Source organism: Toxorhynchites rutilus, chromosome 2 (assembly GCF_029784135.1).
Source record: "Toxorhynchites rutilus septentrionalis strain SRP chromosome 2, ASM2978413v1, whole genome shotgun sequence".
NCBI classification, from domain to species: domain Eukaryota; kingdom Metazoa; phylum Arthropoda; class Insecta; order Diptera; family Culicidae; genus Toxorhynchites; species Toxorhynchites rutilus.
The window spans coordinates 68490720-68509175 of NC_073745.1; the positions used below are offsets into that span (position 1 = coordinate 68490720).

Here is an 18456-nt window from a genome sequence, read left to right on the forward strand (position 1 = left end):
TTTACTAAGCCTTTTCAGATATCTTCAGAAATCTTCAGAAAGATGGTGAGCAGAGCTGGTGGATAGCTGTGACTACAGTGTATATGTACTCCATGAGCTGAAAAGTCCCGGGATTTCTAACGAAAACAATCTTTTTTTTTGCAATGCTGTATTTATTCCTCAACATAGTTTCTTTCGAGAGCAATACACTTGGTATAGCGAGTTTCCAACATTTCGATTCCCTTTCTGTAGTACGAAACATCTAAGTCTTCGAACTCAGGAGTGTGGTAATGGGTCCACGTTTCATCCCTTGTCTCAAAACTCGAAAGAAGTCCACTTGATTACGCTTCAACAACGCCAAACCGGCTGTTGAATCATCAACGCCGCTGTTTTTGATCGACGGTCAGCAAACGCGGCACCCATCGCGGATAGCTTTTACATGTCTAAAATGTCGTGCAAAGTGTATCCCACTCGTTCTTTTTTGAAATGCCTACGGCCTCAGCTAACTCACGTAACTTCACTTTACGATCGTTCAAAACGAGTCGATGCACTTGATTTACAATTTGTGGATTCGTAGCCTCTTTTGGCTTTCCAGAGCGAGGTGCATCTGCGCTGCTTGTACGGTCCATTTGAAATTCACTAAACCACCGACAAACTGTTGTTCTCGAAGGAGCAGAAGTGGAATAACATTTCGTCAACCACTGGATTGATTGTTCTGGAGTTTTCTCATCGAAAAACAATGTTTGATCAAAATACGATATTCCTCTTTTTCCATTTTCTATACGAATGCTCAAGTAGTGACACTTAAACAACTGTAGTTTGTGAACCTATAAACGAAATGTCATGATACATTACTTTATACATATACATTAGCATGAGCAATAGCTTTATACTTTATACATAAGCTAGTGACAGATGATCCTCTCTAAATGAATCTTTTTCTTTTTTTTAGTGGCGTCATCTGTTTAAAAATCTCGGGACTTTTCTGCCCATGTAGTACAGTAACTTTGTCAACAGCTAACAGTTCGGCTGAAAAGTTTATAAGGTAACACAGTAAAACAATTTTTTTTTGCAAAATTCAATTTTATTATTCAACATAATTGCCTTCGAGGGCGATACAGCGAATACAGCGATCTTGCAACTTTTCGATACCATTTTTATAGTGCTCTTTCGGTTTTTCCTCAAAATAGGCCTCAGTTTCGGTAATCACTTCATCATCGGTCTTAAATATCTTGCCAGCGAGTATTCTCTTCAGGTCTGCGAACAGAAAATAGTCGCTGGGGGCTAGATCTGGAGAATACGGAGGTTGCGGAAGCATTTCGAAGCCCAATTCATGCATTTTGAAGACATTTGACTTACTGTGAAGACATTTGATTTCGTGGAGACATTTTGAATTTCTATTTTCTGTTCGCAAACCTGAAGAGAATGCTCGCTGAAATTTAAGACCGATGATGAAGTGATTACCGAAACTAAGGCCTATTTTGGAAAAACCGAAAGAGTACTATAAAAATGGTAGCGAAAAGTTACATGATCGCTATAATCGCTGTATCGCTCTCGAAGGCAATTATGTTGAATAGTAAAATTGATATTTTTCAAAAAAAAATTGTTTTGCTGTGTTACCTTTACTGTGTTACCAATTACTTTTCAACCGAACTGCTAGTTCATTTGCACTCGAGAATTCGAATGATTGTGACATTGTATGTTTATTATTTTGGGCCCATACTATGCAATAGATTAACCTAGATCTTTTAAACGACCACTTTACAAATCGAAGGTTTTCATAATTAATTTACTTAATAAGGTTTGAGTTACAACCAAAACTTTAAAGCTGCAATAAACAAATTGAGTTATCATAGTTCCGTTTTTGTGGGGGAATTGGGCGGTATTCCCTCAATCAACGGTGCATGGAGCCAATTATCATTTCTGAATTGATCAAATTAAGTTTCCAGTTGCGGAATATATTCTTTGTTCAAATTTATTGAAATATACTTCTAAACCTCAAGGTAAGTTTAATGGAATGCGCTATATAACAATGTCAATTAGAATAAACATTGGATAAGCTATCAAATTTTGTTCAAAAGTAAGTTGTGAATTTCATTTTCCTTCAATATGATTGTGAAGAATATTTGAAGACATTTTTTCGTACCATGTGGAGACATTTGAAAAAATCATCTGGCATCTCTGGTAACTCACGAACCAATCGGCCGATTGCTGTCAAGTTTTGACACGTATCCATTGAAAGAGGGTGCTTTGCGATAGTCATGTAGATTTTTGCAAGAGGCGTCATCTAGACGTCAACCTTATGAACTTTTCAGACGAACGGTTACTTAACCTAATAACTGCGTCATTATTTCCGGAAGACTAATTGGATTGCATAGCTAAGAAACCTATTTTTCAGTGCGTTGAAAATTGTTTATATGATCACCCGCTTAATAAATACTCATTTCAAGTCGAGTTTTCGGGAAAACCGAGGCTACGAAATAGTTTTTTTAAGCGAGTAATTAAGTAAGTTAACGAGACAGCGTCGAACTAACTTTCCGGCTCAGGTTTCTCGGAAACGACTACATTGAATTGGACGCAATATGTTTCATTTGAAACCCCATTTTTTCATATGATAACTCTTCAATGTTTTATTGGAATCGATCCACGAGTTTCATGAAATATGGCAGGAACAAGTTCAGGGGCTATAAATTCCAGAACCCAACACAATACAACATCCGCCATTATTCCATTATTTATGATATTCATCACAAATCAATATGACCTCATTGACGTAGCCCGGATATGTTCCGGATGAATTTCTGTGTGACCACTTTATGACCGGAACCAAATCATGTGACATATCGAAATTTGGTATCTTCAAGTCCTTGAATTATCATTCATATTATCATAGGTAAATAAATCAGTGAATTTATAAAAAATTGTGCATTAGGATGCCAATGAATGTATGGGAAAAAATCGACCCTGAAATTTTAAAAAGTTTCCCTATACAAAATGTTCACCACCTCGAAAAAACACCCTATGCTAAATATCAGCTTGAGGGAGAGTGGCGCAAAGCGGTCAAAGTTTGAGTTTTTTGAAAATCGAAAAATCACCCAATGGGGGAGTAAAGGAAATCGGGGTTTTCGAAAATAAATTTGATGCCAAATTTTGAAAATTTTGAAGTGATGGTGAACATTTTTATGGGGTAACTTTTTGAAACTCGAGATGACCATTTTCATGGGCACCCTAATGTGCATATTACACTATAAAATAATGCAAAAAACAGATTGATCAATTTCATCCCAATGCACAATGGGGAATCACTGGCCATCACGCAAAAAATGAAAATTGCTTCAGCTGTTTCATAATACAGGGTTTTCAAACTTTCAGTTCCGAAAGTAAATTGAAATAAAACACACTTAGAATTCGAATTTCGATGAAACTTTTATTTCAAATTAAAGTTTGGTTTATGCCATTATGTGTGAAATACAACATCATTCAAATGTCCACCTAGGGCTTCCTCGCACACCTTGATCCAGAACAGGTAATTTTCGATGACTTTTCGGCACATATGGGGCGGTATCTCGGTCATAACTTCACGAATGTTGTCTTTCAAATGTTCAAGAGTTTGCGGAGAGTTGGCAGAGACACGGTCTTTCGCATAACCCCACAAAAAAAGTCTAGCGGGTTCAAATCGCATGATCTGGACGGCCAATTGGCATCACCAAAACGCGAAATTATGCGTCCCTCAAATTTCGTTCGCAATATGGCCATGTTCGGTCGTGATGTGTGGCACGTGGCGCCGTCCTGCTGAAACCACATGTCATTCGTATCCATATCTTCAATTTGTGGCAAAAAAAATCGGTTAACATGCGGCCATAGCGCTCACCATTCACAGTTACCGTCTCGCCGTTCTCATTTTCAAAGAAATACGGCCCGATGACTCCACCAGACCATAATGCGCACCTAACAGTAACTTTTGGCGGATGCAATGGCCTCTCAACAATCACGTGTGCATTTTCTGAGCCCCATATACGGAAATTTTGGGTGTTCACACAGCCACCGAGCTCGAAATGTGCCTCATCGCTGAAGAAAATTTGATGCGAAAATTCAGCATTTTGCTGCTGTTTTTCGTTCACCCAATCGACGTATGCCCGACGTATTCCATGGTCACCACGCTCTAATTTTTGTACCAGTTGAACTTTATATGGATGTAGGTGCAAGTCCATATGCAAAATTCGCCACAATGATGTGTTTGACAAGTTCAATTGCTGAGCACGCCGTGGAATCGAAACATTCGGGTCATCCTCCACACTGGCAGCAACAGCAGCAATATTTTAGGGCCGAACGCACATTACGATGATGCACAGGTTTCACAATATCCGCTACGGATCCAGTTTGTTCGAATTTACGCACTACATTAGCGATTGTGTGCTCTGTAGCCCGACCAAAATCCGTCCGTAATGCTCGAAAAACATTTGCTGGTTTTTCATCATTTTTATAGTATAATTTAACAAAATTAACACGTTGTGCGATGCTAAAACGATCCATATTGTAAAATGGCAGACATTCAACTAACGATATGACGCTTTGGTTGACAGCTATGTCAAACGGTTGTCAGCGCAGGGCTGTATACTTTTGGAAGCCCGAAATGGAAAACCCTGTATTTTTTCTTCCTGCTATTATAAAGATTATAAATACCAAATTTGGGCGTTTTTTGACAATTTTTTGAATGGAAGTACTTTACTTTGAACACTCTGCAGCTGCAATAATAGCTTGGATTTTTTTCACGTCAACGGAAAAGTTGTTCGAAAAACTATACAAAACGAATCTCTTTCATTGGATATTATAATATTTGATCGTATTGCGCCCGACAAAAAAATAATGAAAACATTTGAGGGATTGTATCCGAGACACGACCGCTTAGGAGGCAGCAGTACGCAATCTTCCTTTTTTGAAATTTGTTGGTTTATCATTTCGGATATTATTTGCGAATGCGTCGAAATTTCATAAATAACTCTTTAGTCAAAAGTTCCGGGGATCCTGTAAAGGTTTAATGGCTTGCGTGGTTTTGTAGAATCATTTCGAGAAGCAACGATTATTTCTTGCATTTGCGAGAACAATACACTAATTGGTCATATGTCACAATTTGTTTCTTTATATTAGGCATCTGCCGTGCCTCGCCATTCAACAAGCATCAAACACGGGTCTAACAGATGCACACAGTTGCAGTGATGAAAATGACACATCGCGAGAATGACCGTTTATGAAAAATCGTTTCTCGACTCTCGGCCAAAACCATCAACAAAGCTACGAGCTTTTGCAGCAGAACAGAGCCGATCTTCACATATACATGAGATGAACAAGTTCTAAGTTTCGCGCAACGAAAACAAGCAACACACACAAAGCCAAACACTGATGGCTAGAAGTGACCTATAATCTTTTGCATTCTCCTTTTTTCGCCTACTTTGCCATGGTTCGGATGGTTGTGTTAATTGCAATGCCAGATGCACTTCAAGCGAAATATTCGCTAGCGTTCACAGCTCGAGGGAAAACATAAAACACAAAACGAGCAGAATAAGCGACCTTTGTTGTTTCGGGCACAGAAAGGTTCTGAGAATTTTCCTCAGAGGAGATGCAATACTTATACGTTAGCGACAGCTTACTTATTATGCAAGGGTGGAATTCACTTCGCAAATATTCTCTTTTCGCTATCGCTATCTTCGTTGTTTCTATTCTAGCGGCTGCATAAGTTGCCCGTTATTGACATCTCTGTTCGGGAAAGCACAAAAAAGGACAGAACAAATGTATGGGGAAATGGAAATGCTTCCATGTTTCATCAATTTAAACCATATACAGACTATGGTATTGTAATGTATAGCATATCAAACAATTCTCAGAAAATTTCCGATTCGATTTGTATTAAAAATCCGTTCACAGCAAAAATAATTATTAACGTTAACTTTATTTCATAAAAAAGTGACCTGTTTTCTGATTTGGCACTCTTAATGTAAGACGTAGTCAAAAATAATACGAAGAGAGTGCCATAAAAAATAGAACACGGTCTTTATGGACGACCCCACATAAAAACCGTGGCAAACCATCGAAATTCGACGACTCAAAACTGCCAAGAGGGCTGCACTCAGGAGATATTCAAAGAACCGTCTCCCAATCTTCAAGCAACACTATTTACGACTGAACCATCAGTACCAAAGAACGTGCAAACGATGCCATGCAATATATCTACGTGGGGTTCAAAGAAAGTTTAGAAGAGATCCAAAATCATTTTGGAAATACGTCGATGAGCAACGTAAAGAGTCGGGACTTCCATTATCTATGTTCCTTAACGGACAAAGCGCGTCTGATGTTCAAGGGATTTGCAATCTTTTCTCAGCGAAGTTTTCAAGCATTTTCTCAAATGAGAGCCTTTCTCAAGAGCAACTCTCAATGGCCACAAGAAGCGTTCCACTTCAGAACAACTCTTTTTTCCGCATCGATGTCGACGATTCAATGCTACAATCAGCGTTCAACAAATTGAAATCCTCGAAATCTGTTGGACCGGATGGAATCCCATCATTGATTTTAAAAAAATGTGCTGTTGGATTGATGTCTCCAATGCGGATTTTGTTCAGCTTGTCCTTGTCAACGGGTATCTTTCCGTCGCTTTGGAAGAGAGCATACATTTTTCCGATCCACAAAAAAGGGGACAAAATGAACGTTGATAACTATCGAGGAATCTCTGCCCTGAGCGCGGTTTCTAAACTTTTTGAACTCGTAGTTATGGGACCGATATTTTCCCATTGCAAGCAATACATTTCCATCGATCAACATGGATTCATGCCGAAGCGTTCTACCACAACGAATCTTCTCTCTTTCACAACGTACATATTCGATGGAATGTCCAATGGTGTGAACCAAACGGATGTTATCTACACCGACCTGTCAGCCGCCTTCGACAAAATCAACCACGATATTGCAGTGCAAAAGTTAGACAAGCTTGGTTTCAGCGGAAATCTCCTGCATTGGTTGAAATCCTATTTGACCGGACGCTCTCTCACGGTGAAAATTGGCGATGGCCTCTCTGTTGAATTTTCGGCTACATCAGGAATACCTCAGGGAAGTCATCTCGGTCCCTTGATTTTTTTGATCTACTTCAATGATGTAAATCTAGTCTTGGAGGGCCCTCGGCTTTCCTTCGCAGACGATTTGAAACTGTTTTGCCACGTGAAGTCTGAGGTTGACGCATTATCTCTCCAACGGCAATTGGAAATTTTCCAGATATGGTGTGTGAACAATCGTATGACACTGAATCCGAATAAATGCTCACTTTCTCAATAAGAAAAGATCCAATTCATTTCGACTATCATCTAGATGGTGTTCCACTAGACAAAGTCGAATGTGTGAAGGATCTGAGTGTTTATTTGGACACCAAACTCAACTTCAAAGCACATGTCAACTCCCGCAGCCTTGGGTGCATTATGCGTATTGCGAGAGATTTCACCGATGTCTATTGCTTGAAATCTCTATTCAGTGCTTTAGTTCGCTCTACGCTGGAATATTGCTCATCGATTTGGAATCCATTCTACCTGAGTGGAGTCAACAGGATTGAAGCCGTGCAGAAACGGTTTATTCGGTTCGCTTTACGGCATCTACCGTGGAACAACCCTCATCAGCTTCCAAGTTACGAGAGCCGATGTCAACTAATAAGTCTAGAAATGCTACATGTACGGAGAGATCTAAACCGCGCCTTATTGATGTATGACGTCTTGATGGCTAGGACTGAATGCCCAGTGATCCTCGAAAACATCAATTTTAACATTCAATCTCGAACTCTACGAAACTACGTCTTCCTTCGAGTACCTTTCCGTCGTACTAGCTATGGATGCAACTCAGCCGTTCAAGGCCTGCAGCGGCTGTTCAACAAAGTAGCTTCGGGTTTCGACTACCATATTTCACGAAGTGCGGTTCGGCGAAATTTCATTGTTATGATAAGAAATTTTCATTAATATCATTAGGACAGAAAGTGTCTGTTGATTTACCAAATAAATAAATAAAAAATGTAAATAAAAAATCTACATTATGCAAAAACCACGTTTTTTTCGAATTTAACGACACTTTATTTGCTTGGCCAGCTTTTGCATGGAGTCGCCCCACTGTGCAATGGTATGTTTTGAAATTTTTTGCTAAAAATTTTCCAGATTAAGTTTATAGAAATATTTCAGCAAAACGTTTCATAACGTTTTGTGATTTTGGCACCAGTACTGGGTTCAAACATAATTGGGTATAGATTAAACAAAACATTTCGGAAATATTTACACTTTTCTAAAAACCGTTATCAATTTGTCCCCGGTTTACGATACTCGGATTTTGTTACAGTACAAAAATTGATGTTTTCAGAAAAAAGAAAATACAGCTAATTTTTTTTATGACAACACATCGAGTAAGAACGGTGAGTGTAAGGATTGAACTACTCAAGTAGAATCAACTACCGCAAGTGGCTTATTCACCAGACTTGGCGATTATGATTTGTTTCCATCGATGGAAAACGCACTTGCTGAGCAGCACTTCAATTTTTATGAAAATGTGCGAGGAAGGCTCGATGGCAGATGACAACAGAGATATTCAATGAAGTTCGATGGCAATTTTCGAAGCTCATCACCAATGGACAGCATCGTGGAATTCATTCGAGATAAATATTTACAAAGTTTACTAAAATGCTTTTTTAATTTTTATTGTTTTGTTTAAAATGTCACATCAGAAACTGGATATTACACGGGAAGACCCTTCAACAGCAAATGTACTTAAACGCCTTATCGAACAAAAGCTTGTTTGTTTTCTAAAGTTCACTGAGAATCAATTCCTAACTCATATACTCTCTAATTGCTAGCTTATTTTGGTGGTATTTATATTTTGATAAGACATCGAACATTATATTTACAGAATGCAAAACAAGCATTTGCAACATTTATATGTGGTAGGAATGGGAAAGGTGTTGTATGAATTTTGTAATTTTTGAGTCATTTCATGTCTTTCTGACTCATGTTTGTATGACAATCATTCGGTTTTGTTGTTGCTTCTATTGAACGCCATTCATGGCTCGAGCACGGATTACATTTCAGATACCATGTCATGACATCTACTGGAATAGTCTGATATATGTGTTTTGATAATTTGACGTGTACAGTTTTCCGGTAACTAGAGTGCATTGTAATTGCAGTCATGTGTACTATCCGATTCAATCGGATGTATTTGAGTGGCAACCATAGCAATAAAGCTGCCGTGATGGATTGAACCGATTATGGAATACATTGGACATGAACCTTAACCCTAATACATTTCAGTGTTTCTTCGAATACACTTTTTTCGTCGATGAAACCAACTTCCGGATTTATTTCTTTGATTTCTTCCTCTTTTCCTCCTGTTCATCGTCTTCCTCGCTGTCACTCTCCGATGAAGAGTACGAGCGCTTTCTGGCGGCAGCTTTCGACAGTGTCGCACTGTATGCCTTCAACTTGTCCACGTTGGGACTGTAGGCCCAGAATATCATCTTCAGATGAATTTCGGTGGGTTTACCCTCTGAGTCGAAAAGTTTCTCCCCGCTATCCTTCAATTTCTCCTTCAGCGCCAGCAACTTCTTGTTCCGCACAATATCCCAGCTGAGCGAGTCATCGTCCTCCGGAAATTTTGTACGAAGATGTTTGTAGTTACCCTTGGCGACTTTATCGTAGCACTCAACAAATTCGATCGCTAGGGCATCCGAACTCTTCTTGGGCATAGATTTTATCAGGTCAACTGGGAGGTAAGCCATATTCTGCTTGGAACGTTCCTCCTCGTCGAACGTATCGATGAAATCCTCGAAGATTGAGACTGCCTCCTTGATAGCCTTAATTTTGTCCTCATTCTTGGTGGATGGAAGCACTCGCTTGGCACTGCCCAACAGACCTTTGATGGCGAGCTTCTGGTAGTCCGGATCACGGCCCTCGAGAATTCTGGAAAAAGTGGGAGCCATTAGTGAACGACGCGGCCTACGTGCAATAGAAAATGCTTACTTGAGAGTTTTATCAGCGGCTTCCTTATCCTTGAAACCAAGACCCGGGACAGTTTCCACCTTTTCCTCGGTATCTTTGGGTTTGGTGTTTTTCGAGCTGCTGTTTGAGTTTTGCTCGATCCATTCCTCAAAGACTTCGATAGCCTCTTTAATGTTTTTGATTTTATCCTGAGCCTTTGTTACTGTGAAATAAATGAGTTGAATTATTAGATTTTGAATATTAATAGTTAACAACTGATAAGTCAACTATGAAAATAATAAATTTATTGTTTGGAATAGCGGAAATTAATTTTGGGGTTTTCAGAATGGAACGTGCTCCCGTGGCCGAGTGGTTAGCGTCAAACCTAACATGCCGGGGGTTCGGGTTCGATTCCCGTTCTGGTCGGGGAAATTTTTCTTCAAAGAAATTTCCTCTGACTTGCACTATGGTCACGCGTATTCTAGAGCTTGCCACTCAGAATGCATTCAAGGCGTGTTATTTGGCATAGAAATCTCAACTAAGTACTAATGAAAATGACGCAAGTAATGCTACGTTGAGACGGCGGAGTTCCTCTAGGAACGTTAGTGCCATATAAGAAGAAAAGAAGAAGAAGAATGGAACGATGGTGTACAGAGGATGCTCCGATCTGTTGCTCAAATCGTTTTATTCTACAGTTATATGTCATCAAAATGCGAACCCGGTGTTTGCAAATATTTATTGATTTAAATCTTCTACTGTATTATAGAGTCTTCAGACTGTTCGCGTTGACGGTATTGAGCTTCGTTTTAAGTGTGAGTCACATACAACATCCACATCACATTCACGTCACGTTACGTCAATTATTCTCCCATGCAATCCTTATGGAAACGTTCACATACACCATCAACGGGAAGTTCGTCGTCGGTAAAAAAGTTCAAGAGTTAAATAAAAGTCAGGAATACGTGTTTTAAGTAATTAAACAACATGATGTAAAAAATTTCACTCAAATTTTAACATTTTACAACTGGCTTCGTGTCATCTAATCTGATAGAGATTACGCTTTCGAGTTCGGAACCTAAGTTATGGACGGACAAATACACTGAGTAAACGCCTCAGGACATGAAACCTAGGAGCTCCTTAGACCAGGAAACGAAACTATCGGCTGAAACTATCGAGGCCTGAAATTCTATAAGGTTACTGCCAGAGGAGATGAAATATTGGGCAATTGTCAAGCGGAAATTGAAGAAGGGTGCCAAAGTCATTAGGGATGCTGCAGATATAAAAAGATCGTGGAATAAAATAGCCGTTGAAATTGAACTTTGTGATTCCGGATTCTAATCAAGCTTCGAACACAATGGAAAAACCTTCCTGTGTATTTTAGCACTGAATAAAAATAAATACTTCCGTCATGGGAACGATTCTCATGATACTTTTCGAAAAAGTTACTACTGGACACTTCGAGCGCGTTTGATTGTATCAACAAACTCTTTCTCTCTTCCATCACACACACTCATAGCCATTGTACGCCGATTCATTATTTCGCAATCAGAGGCGTCGCGATGTGAAATACGCTGAACGAGTACGCGAACCTTTTAAACGCGAGAGATTTGTATGTACTGTAGACCAGCGTCATGCCGGGAATAATTCGAAATGCAGACCGCGCGGCCTCTGGCATCGTTTCATCATTCAATCATCGCAGCTCTCATCATCAGTGGGGTTTGCCGCTTGCGTGGTTTAAAAATAAAAATTATCTCACGACTATTAATTTTGTGTGTACAAACAATATGTGCAACTATCACCCTTATCAATGAGGTGTGTCTCGCGAGCGGAAACATTTGTATCTTTCTCACTCACTGATATTCACGTAACATCGATGTTTTGGAATGATTGATATTTGCACATTAATCGCATCACAAATTTTCCCCCGGATGACATCACTGTTTATACTCGTCAATGACGAAATTCTACTTTTCTAAATAGACAGCTCATGTGACCTTTGCCAAAACTTACAGGTCAAGACTCGTTTGGCCCTTCCAAGCAGCCCTCGGACGGTCAACGATTGGTACTTTTGATCTTCACTTTTCAGCAGTTCCAGCGATTCTACCGCCTTGGCCTTGTCCTTGAAACCGTATTTGGACTCCTCTTTCGACATTTTTTGACCAACAAAAGAAAATGACTATTTCCGACACACTTTAATATCTCCGGCAGCGTTCACGTTCGAAATCACACTGAATACTGTTGGCCAGATGGCCAATAAAGTGTGCCGTTTGTTTGCTCTGCACATTAGAGAGGTTTGCGTGTATTATTTTTCGGCTGTGATGTGAGAGGAATGATGATTAACGAAAGATATTCAGTCTTTTGCGTATAAACTTGATTTGAGGGAGAAATGCGATAGCCCCAAGCGCGTATGATGTCATGCCTGGTTTCAGAAGTGGGACAAAGTTCAATAGAGTAGTAGTGGCAAAGAAGTGTTGAGATTATACTCGCAAGAATGGCTCATGTAGAATCGATATCATAAAACATCGCACGATAGTTAGTTGAAGAGAAAAGGGTTGAACTTTCGAACCCTTTGCACTCCACCTAACACACTATTCTTATGACCATGAAGATTGAAAAGAGATCTGCAAATGGTTCCAAACGGTTTTATGGTCTATACCCAGTTCCTGTCCAATCGAGCGAGTACTCACATGCCGGTCCACTTGGATGATTTCAACGATTTTATCGGTTTCAACGACGATTGGCCTACCAGTACGGGGTGTATCTTCGACAGCCACTACACCAGAACGAATTCGATCAAACCAACGCTGTGCTGTGCGAATCGTTACAATATCGGGTCCATAAACTACACGATTTTTTTCGACCGCCTTCGTTGCAGTTTTACCTCGCAGGTAGTAAAAACGTAAAATATGACGAATTTCTTGCTTGGTGGACTCCATCTTTGACGCGCTATAACTTGAGACTGAAAAGGACAATCACAACACTGTCAAAACGACACTTGTAGCAGAGATTATCGTCTTTAAATAGCCGTATAGTATGACCTGATGGGATAAGTACAACACAAGATATGTTTAAGTGTTGCCATATATTGACAATATACGACATTTCTTATTCCCCAACCCAATATGTCACATCTATAACATGAACATTCATTTGGAATATTAAAAAAAATCATTTTGACTATACAGATCGGACTCGATTACATACAGACTCTATTTTATATAATTCGATTATATACAATTTTGGACTCGATTATATACAGTTTAAAAAAAGAATTGTTTTTATATTTCAAATATAACTTATTTTAAGAAAATATGTAACCTTTCAACGTTAAGGTGAAATTTAAGTGACTATTATAAGTAATGTGGCAAATATTTTGCTTGAATTTTCACCAGTAATTGTTGATATCGATATTGCAACGAAATTAAGAAAGATAAAAGTCGGGTGTCAAAGAACAAATTTTAGAGCAGTGAGATAGCCTTACTTTGATTAATAGATACAATCAAGTTATACATAAATTTTTGGGAAAAAAATAATAACACATTAAAAATTAAAACTTTTAAGTTTTTCACTTTTTCATGTTATTAATTTTAACAAATTTCGCGTCTACTTTATTCTGTACTAAATTCTCTCATATTTCAAATGAAAGCGACAAAATCGTCTTACGTAGCGTACTTTTTAATGTAGAGTCGTTTTCAGGCAACAGAGTTTGAAACAAAAAAAGTTCTATATCTCTGTCATTGTTTCGAAATTCGAACATATTCGAAGAAGTATTTTTTTTCATCAAATATGATCATCTATCACCTCGTTAGAGATTCTGAATAAATTATTTTCTTCATGTAAGAAAGGTGTTTTCTGACTTTAACACGTTGAGCCCCGACCGGAGCAGGGGACCGACAATGCCAGGTGTCTGGCAACATACTGAATAGAATATTCATCGCCAAATTTCGTTCTTTCCACACAGAAGGGGTGCCCCATTATGCGGCGTTTGCTATATCTGACATCCACTGTGTCGTAGATGTTCACATGGAGTAGTTGCGTCACTGTATACCGCACCTCACGTGCAAGCTGACAACGCTCTGTCGAAACAATGTTCAGCCACCTATTCCAGATATTACCCATTCCAGCGTGACTTACCGACGTTTTGACTCACAAAAAACAGTTTTTTCTCGTTTTCATGAGAAATCGCAGTTGAATTTGTTTGTTGTTAGTTCAATAATTCTGTGACGTGACACCCCTTGATTTTTTTTCGATTTCCGACTTTTGGACATTTATGTTGGACTAGCTGACCCGGCAAACTTCGTCCCGCCCAAATTTTGTTTTTTGTTATCAATACCTTCAAACATTCACGTTTTCTTACTATGAGCAAGTGCATGGCTCCAATCGCAGAACTGTTCATTGATTGATCTTCCAATCGACCCCGTTGAATTTACCTTTTACTATAAAATTCCTAGTATTTCCAACAAAACTAATCATTATAATATCAGATTATTTCCAGACACAATTCTCGTTCAAGATTTTGCGCTTGCGAATAACATGTTTCTCCGTTACATGGAATAAATGTAATACACAGAAAATATGATAGAATAAAGACCTAAATCGGACATTTTTTCCCCTCAACATTCCTCCCCTTTCCTCAGCAGTTGCAAGGACGTGGCCAGGACAATTCTTAACTGTTGGATAAAGCATGCCTTCATCTAAGAGATATTACCAATCATCAGCAACGGATGTGGGCTAGTTTTTGACATAACAGTTCTGAATTCGTACCACCTACGATATTGTGCAACTTGCTCAATGCTAATGCTAATGCTAATGCTAAATCGGACATTTTTTCCCCTCAGAAAGGTGGGAGGAGTGTTGAACAACTTTAGAAATGTTTCTTGCCCCCTAAAACCTCCACATGCCAAATTTGGTTCAGTTTGCTTGATTAGTTTTTGAATTATACAGAAATGTATGCTTCATTTGTATGGCAGTCTACCCTCTCCCTCCCCCTCAGAGAGAGGGGAGGAGTGTCTATTCACCATGTAAACGTTTCGTGTCCCCTAAAACATTCGCATGACAAATTTGGCTCCATTTACTTTATTAGTTTTCGAATTATGCAGAAATTTGTCTTTCATTGTATGGCAGACCACCCCCCCCCACCTTAAATAGGAGTATAAACACTATAGAATATAACCAAAAAAATTGTGTTTAATTTGTATGGCAGACCCCCCCCCCCCTTAGAGAGGGGGGAGGGGTCTCAAACTATCACAAAAACCTTCCCCGACCCCAAAAACCCCTACATACCAATTTTCATGTTGATAAGTTCAGTAGTTTCCGAGTCCATAAGAATCAGACAGACAGACAGACAGAAATCCATTTATATATATATATATATATATATATATATATATATATATATATATATATATATATATATATATATATATATATATATATATATATATATATATATATATATATATATATATATATATATAGATTTTCAGTTTCGTTTGAAAACATACCAATAAACGTTGTTCTATGATTTGTCAAAAAAAGATGAACATAGATTTCAGTATGCATTGTGTGACGTGACAACACGCTCTGTGCGAAAAAACAGTTTCCACAAGGGTTGTCACGTCATAAATTCAGTTAAGATTATTAAATATGAATTTCACCGTATTGTAGCAAGCTATAAACTATTTTTTATGTTAGTTCTATCCTGAATACTTCTCACTTTCTTCCGAGATTTTCTCGTCCCCTTCTTAAGGTCCAACCTATAGGGGAAGGTGGTCCTAACCCAACCGGTGGTCCTGATCGTGTTGTATCGGTGCTTCCTGCCGAATTCTCAGTAGTGTCAAATGAAGGTATCACAACGCTGACAAATTGATTACATGGTGACTTTTTTCGTGTTCTCCATTTTGCTCTTTATGTAGAATGAGTTCAATGTTCTTTTAGATTGCGAAAAATTGTAAAACAAGACAATTTAAATTGTTTATGGTCTGTTCTTGAAAATAAACTATATAAATTGAATCTACCTGTTATTGGAAAAAGTCGGGGTGGCCTGAACCGATCTCCAAAAGGGTGTCTTAAACCAACCCTCAGTTTTTACCTCGTAATTATTTAGCACGTTCACTCTGGCGCTTGCCATCAAATCATAGGGCGGTGCACAATACCGAGGGAACGCATTCGACTTTGCTATCAGAAACTTGATTAACTCTATGTAGGGGAAATGGAGGGAATTTGGACCCCCTAAGCAAATCGCCTAATTTAGGCTGTCAAAAAAGTCCTGCGGTATTTTTTTGAATTTTCATTTGTTCATAAAATTAGTTACAATCATCTGTTTTAAGTCAAATATGCGCCGTTTTGTTCGATGACTTGTTCCCAACGAGATGGCAACTTCATAATACCCCTGTTATAGAAGCTCGCTTCCTTATTGGCAAAAAACTCGGATAGCCAATTTTCACAGGCCTCTTTTGTGGCTAACTTCTGACTACCTAGCTCGTTCGCCATGGACAAAAGCAGGTGGTAGTCACTTGGTGCAAGGTCCGGACTATACGGCGGATGCAAAAGAACCTCCCATCCGAGCTCCCGGAGCTTCTGGCGCGTCACCAAAGAAGTATGTGGCCTGGCGTTGTCCTGATGGAAGACAATGCGGCCTCTGTTTATCAAAGATGGCCCCTTCTTCATGAGTGCTACCTTCAAGCGGTCCAGTTGTTGGCAGTACAGGTCTGAATTGAGCGTTTGGCCATAGGGAAGCAGCTCATAATAGATTATTCCTTGACAATCCCACCAAACACACAGCAGAACCTTCCTGGCCGTTAATGAGGGCTTGGCCACCGTCTGAGCCGCTTCAGCGGGCTTCGACCACGACCGTTTGCGCTTCACGTTGTCGTAAGTGACCCACTTTTCATCGCCAGTCACCATCCGCTTCAGAAACGGGTCGATTTTGTTGCGATTCAGCAGCGATTCACATGCGTCGATACGGTCAAAGATGTTTTTTTGCGTCAACGTGTGTGGCACCCATACATCGAGCTTCTTTGTGAATCCAACTTTGTGAATTAACCATCCAAATGGTTAATAACGGTTTGATGACTTATCCCCAGCTCTTGGCCGATGCTACGGCTGCTACTATGCCGGTCTTTCTCGGCTAAATCAGCGATTTTGTCGCAATTTTCGACGACAGGCCTTCCGGAGCGTGGCGCATCTTCGACGACCTCTACACCAGAACGAAAACGTTGAAACCATCGTTGTGCGGTGGAAATGGAAACTGTATCGGGTCCATAAACTGCACAAATTTTATTGGCAGCTTGAGATGCATTTTTGCCTTTGTCATAGTAGTACTGTAAAATATGTCGGATTTTCTCTTTATTTTGCTCCATATTTGCGACACTATAACTCACGAAGGACTTAATCAAACAAAACACTGTCAAGGACTATATTATAGCGCGCAAAAATACCTTTCCAACAAGCTATAGTATGACTCGATACAATGAATACAACTAGAACTACGCGCTTACAACGACACCTCGAGGAAATACCGCAGGACTTTTTTGACAGCCTAATATTTCCAAACTAATACGGTCTAAACAAAATATATCACATTGTACACTGAGCTACACTTGTTTTCTCTCAACCAATAATGTTTAATCATTATATCGAGCTTCAAATTACCAGATTTATCATAAAATGAAAGAGATGATTTTTGGATATTAAAATTTGATGCTGGGTGATTTGGACCGTCTGTGGGGTGATTTCGATGGAACATACACTGATCCAGTGCAGTGTATGTTCCATCGAAAAAAAACTTATGTTTATGTAAAGTAATTTGGAATAATATTACGATCAGTAACTGTGTTCTGGGATCGATACCACGTGTCTTGGCCAGATTCCGGACCAGAAAAATTACATTGAGGCCGTTTCGAATTCTGCATGGATCTTTTCACTGTTGTTCGAGCATTTTCAAACACTTTCGATGCTTGGTCAAAGAAAATCCGTCCTTGATGGCCTGTGTTGCTCTTTCAATATCCTGCTTCCTCCAACGTTGTCTGCCCATCTTTTTTGCAATTCAGCGGCATCTGGAATCAAAAGCCTCAAACCTGTAGGTCCAATTCAACCTGCACAACATGAAAAAATTAAAATGCAAATAATTTCATTTATTATTATCAAATTTACAGTTTCGCTACATAAAATTGTTCCTCTTCTGTAGGCGAACAGAACTTTACTGCACAATATACGAAAGGATTGTTTAATCAGCGGAAAAAACCTTAAAACCACGATCGGAAAACTCACATTCTCTGACAATCAAAGCACTTACTATGTTCATGCTACCGTTTCCCTGTTAAATTTTACCAAACTTTTGTTTACGTTATTTACATACGGTTCAACAATAGAAGGAGATGACATTATAAAATATCCATGTTGAGCCGTACTTTTCGAGATAAAGGGGTGGTCCAAATCACCCCAATTTACCCTACTTCCATTTGTATGCGAATATGTACGTCGCTGT

At 39.1% G+C, this 18456-nt stretch overlaps 1 protein-coding gene across 1 annotated transcript; it reads right to left on the bottom strand.

The window, feature by feature from the left end:
• Positions 1-8935: 8935 nt before the first annotated feature.
• On the bottom strand, positions 8936-12362 carry LOC129767240 (uncharacterized). Its single transcript, XM_055767928.1, has 3 exons — positions 11979-12362; positions 10011-10191; positions 8936-9950 (listed from the first exon to the last, which is right to left on the bottom strand). The coding sequence occupies exons 1-3, from the start codon at positions 12118-12120 to the stop codon at positions 9350-9352; spliced, it is 924 nt and encodes a 307-aa protein (XP_055623903.1). The 5' UTR covers positions 12121-12362; the 3' UTR covers positions 8936-9349.
• Between the last annotated feature and the right edge of the window lie 6094 nt (positions 12363-18456).

Bases quoted from the DNA above. Each gene is read 5' to 3' on its own strand.
- LOC129767240 (XM_055767928.1), bottom strand. From the start codon at position 12,120: ATGTCGAAAGAGGAGTCCAAATACGGTTTCAAGGACAAGGCCAAGGCG. The intron at 10,192-11,978 runs GTAAGTTTTGGC...TTTATTTCACAG, and splicing joins GGCCAAACGAGTCTTGACCT to TAACAAAGGCTCAGGATAAA. The intron at 9,951-10,010 runs GTAAGCATTTTC...CACTTTTTCCAG, and splicing joins GCCGCTGATAAAACTCTCAA to AATTCTCGAGGGCCGTGATC.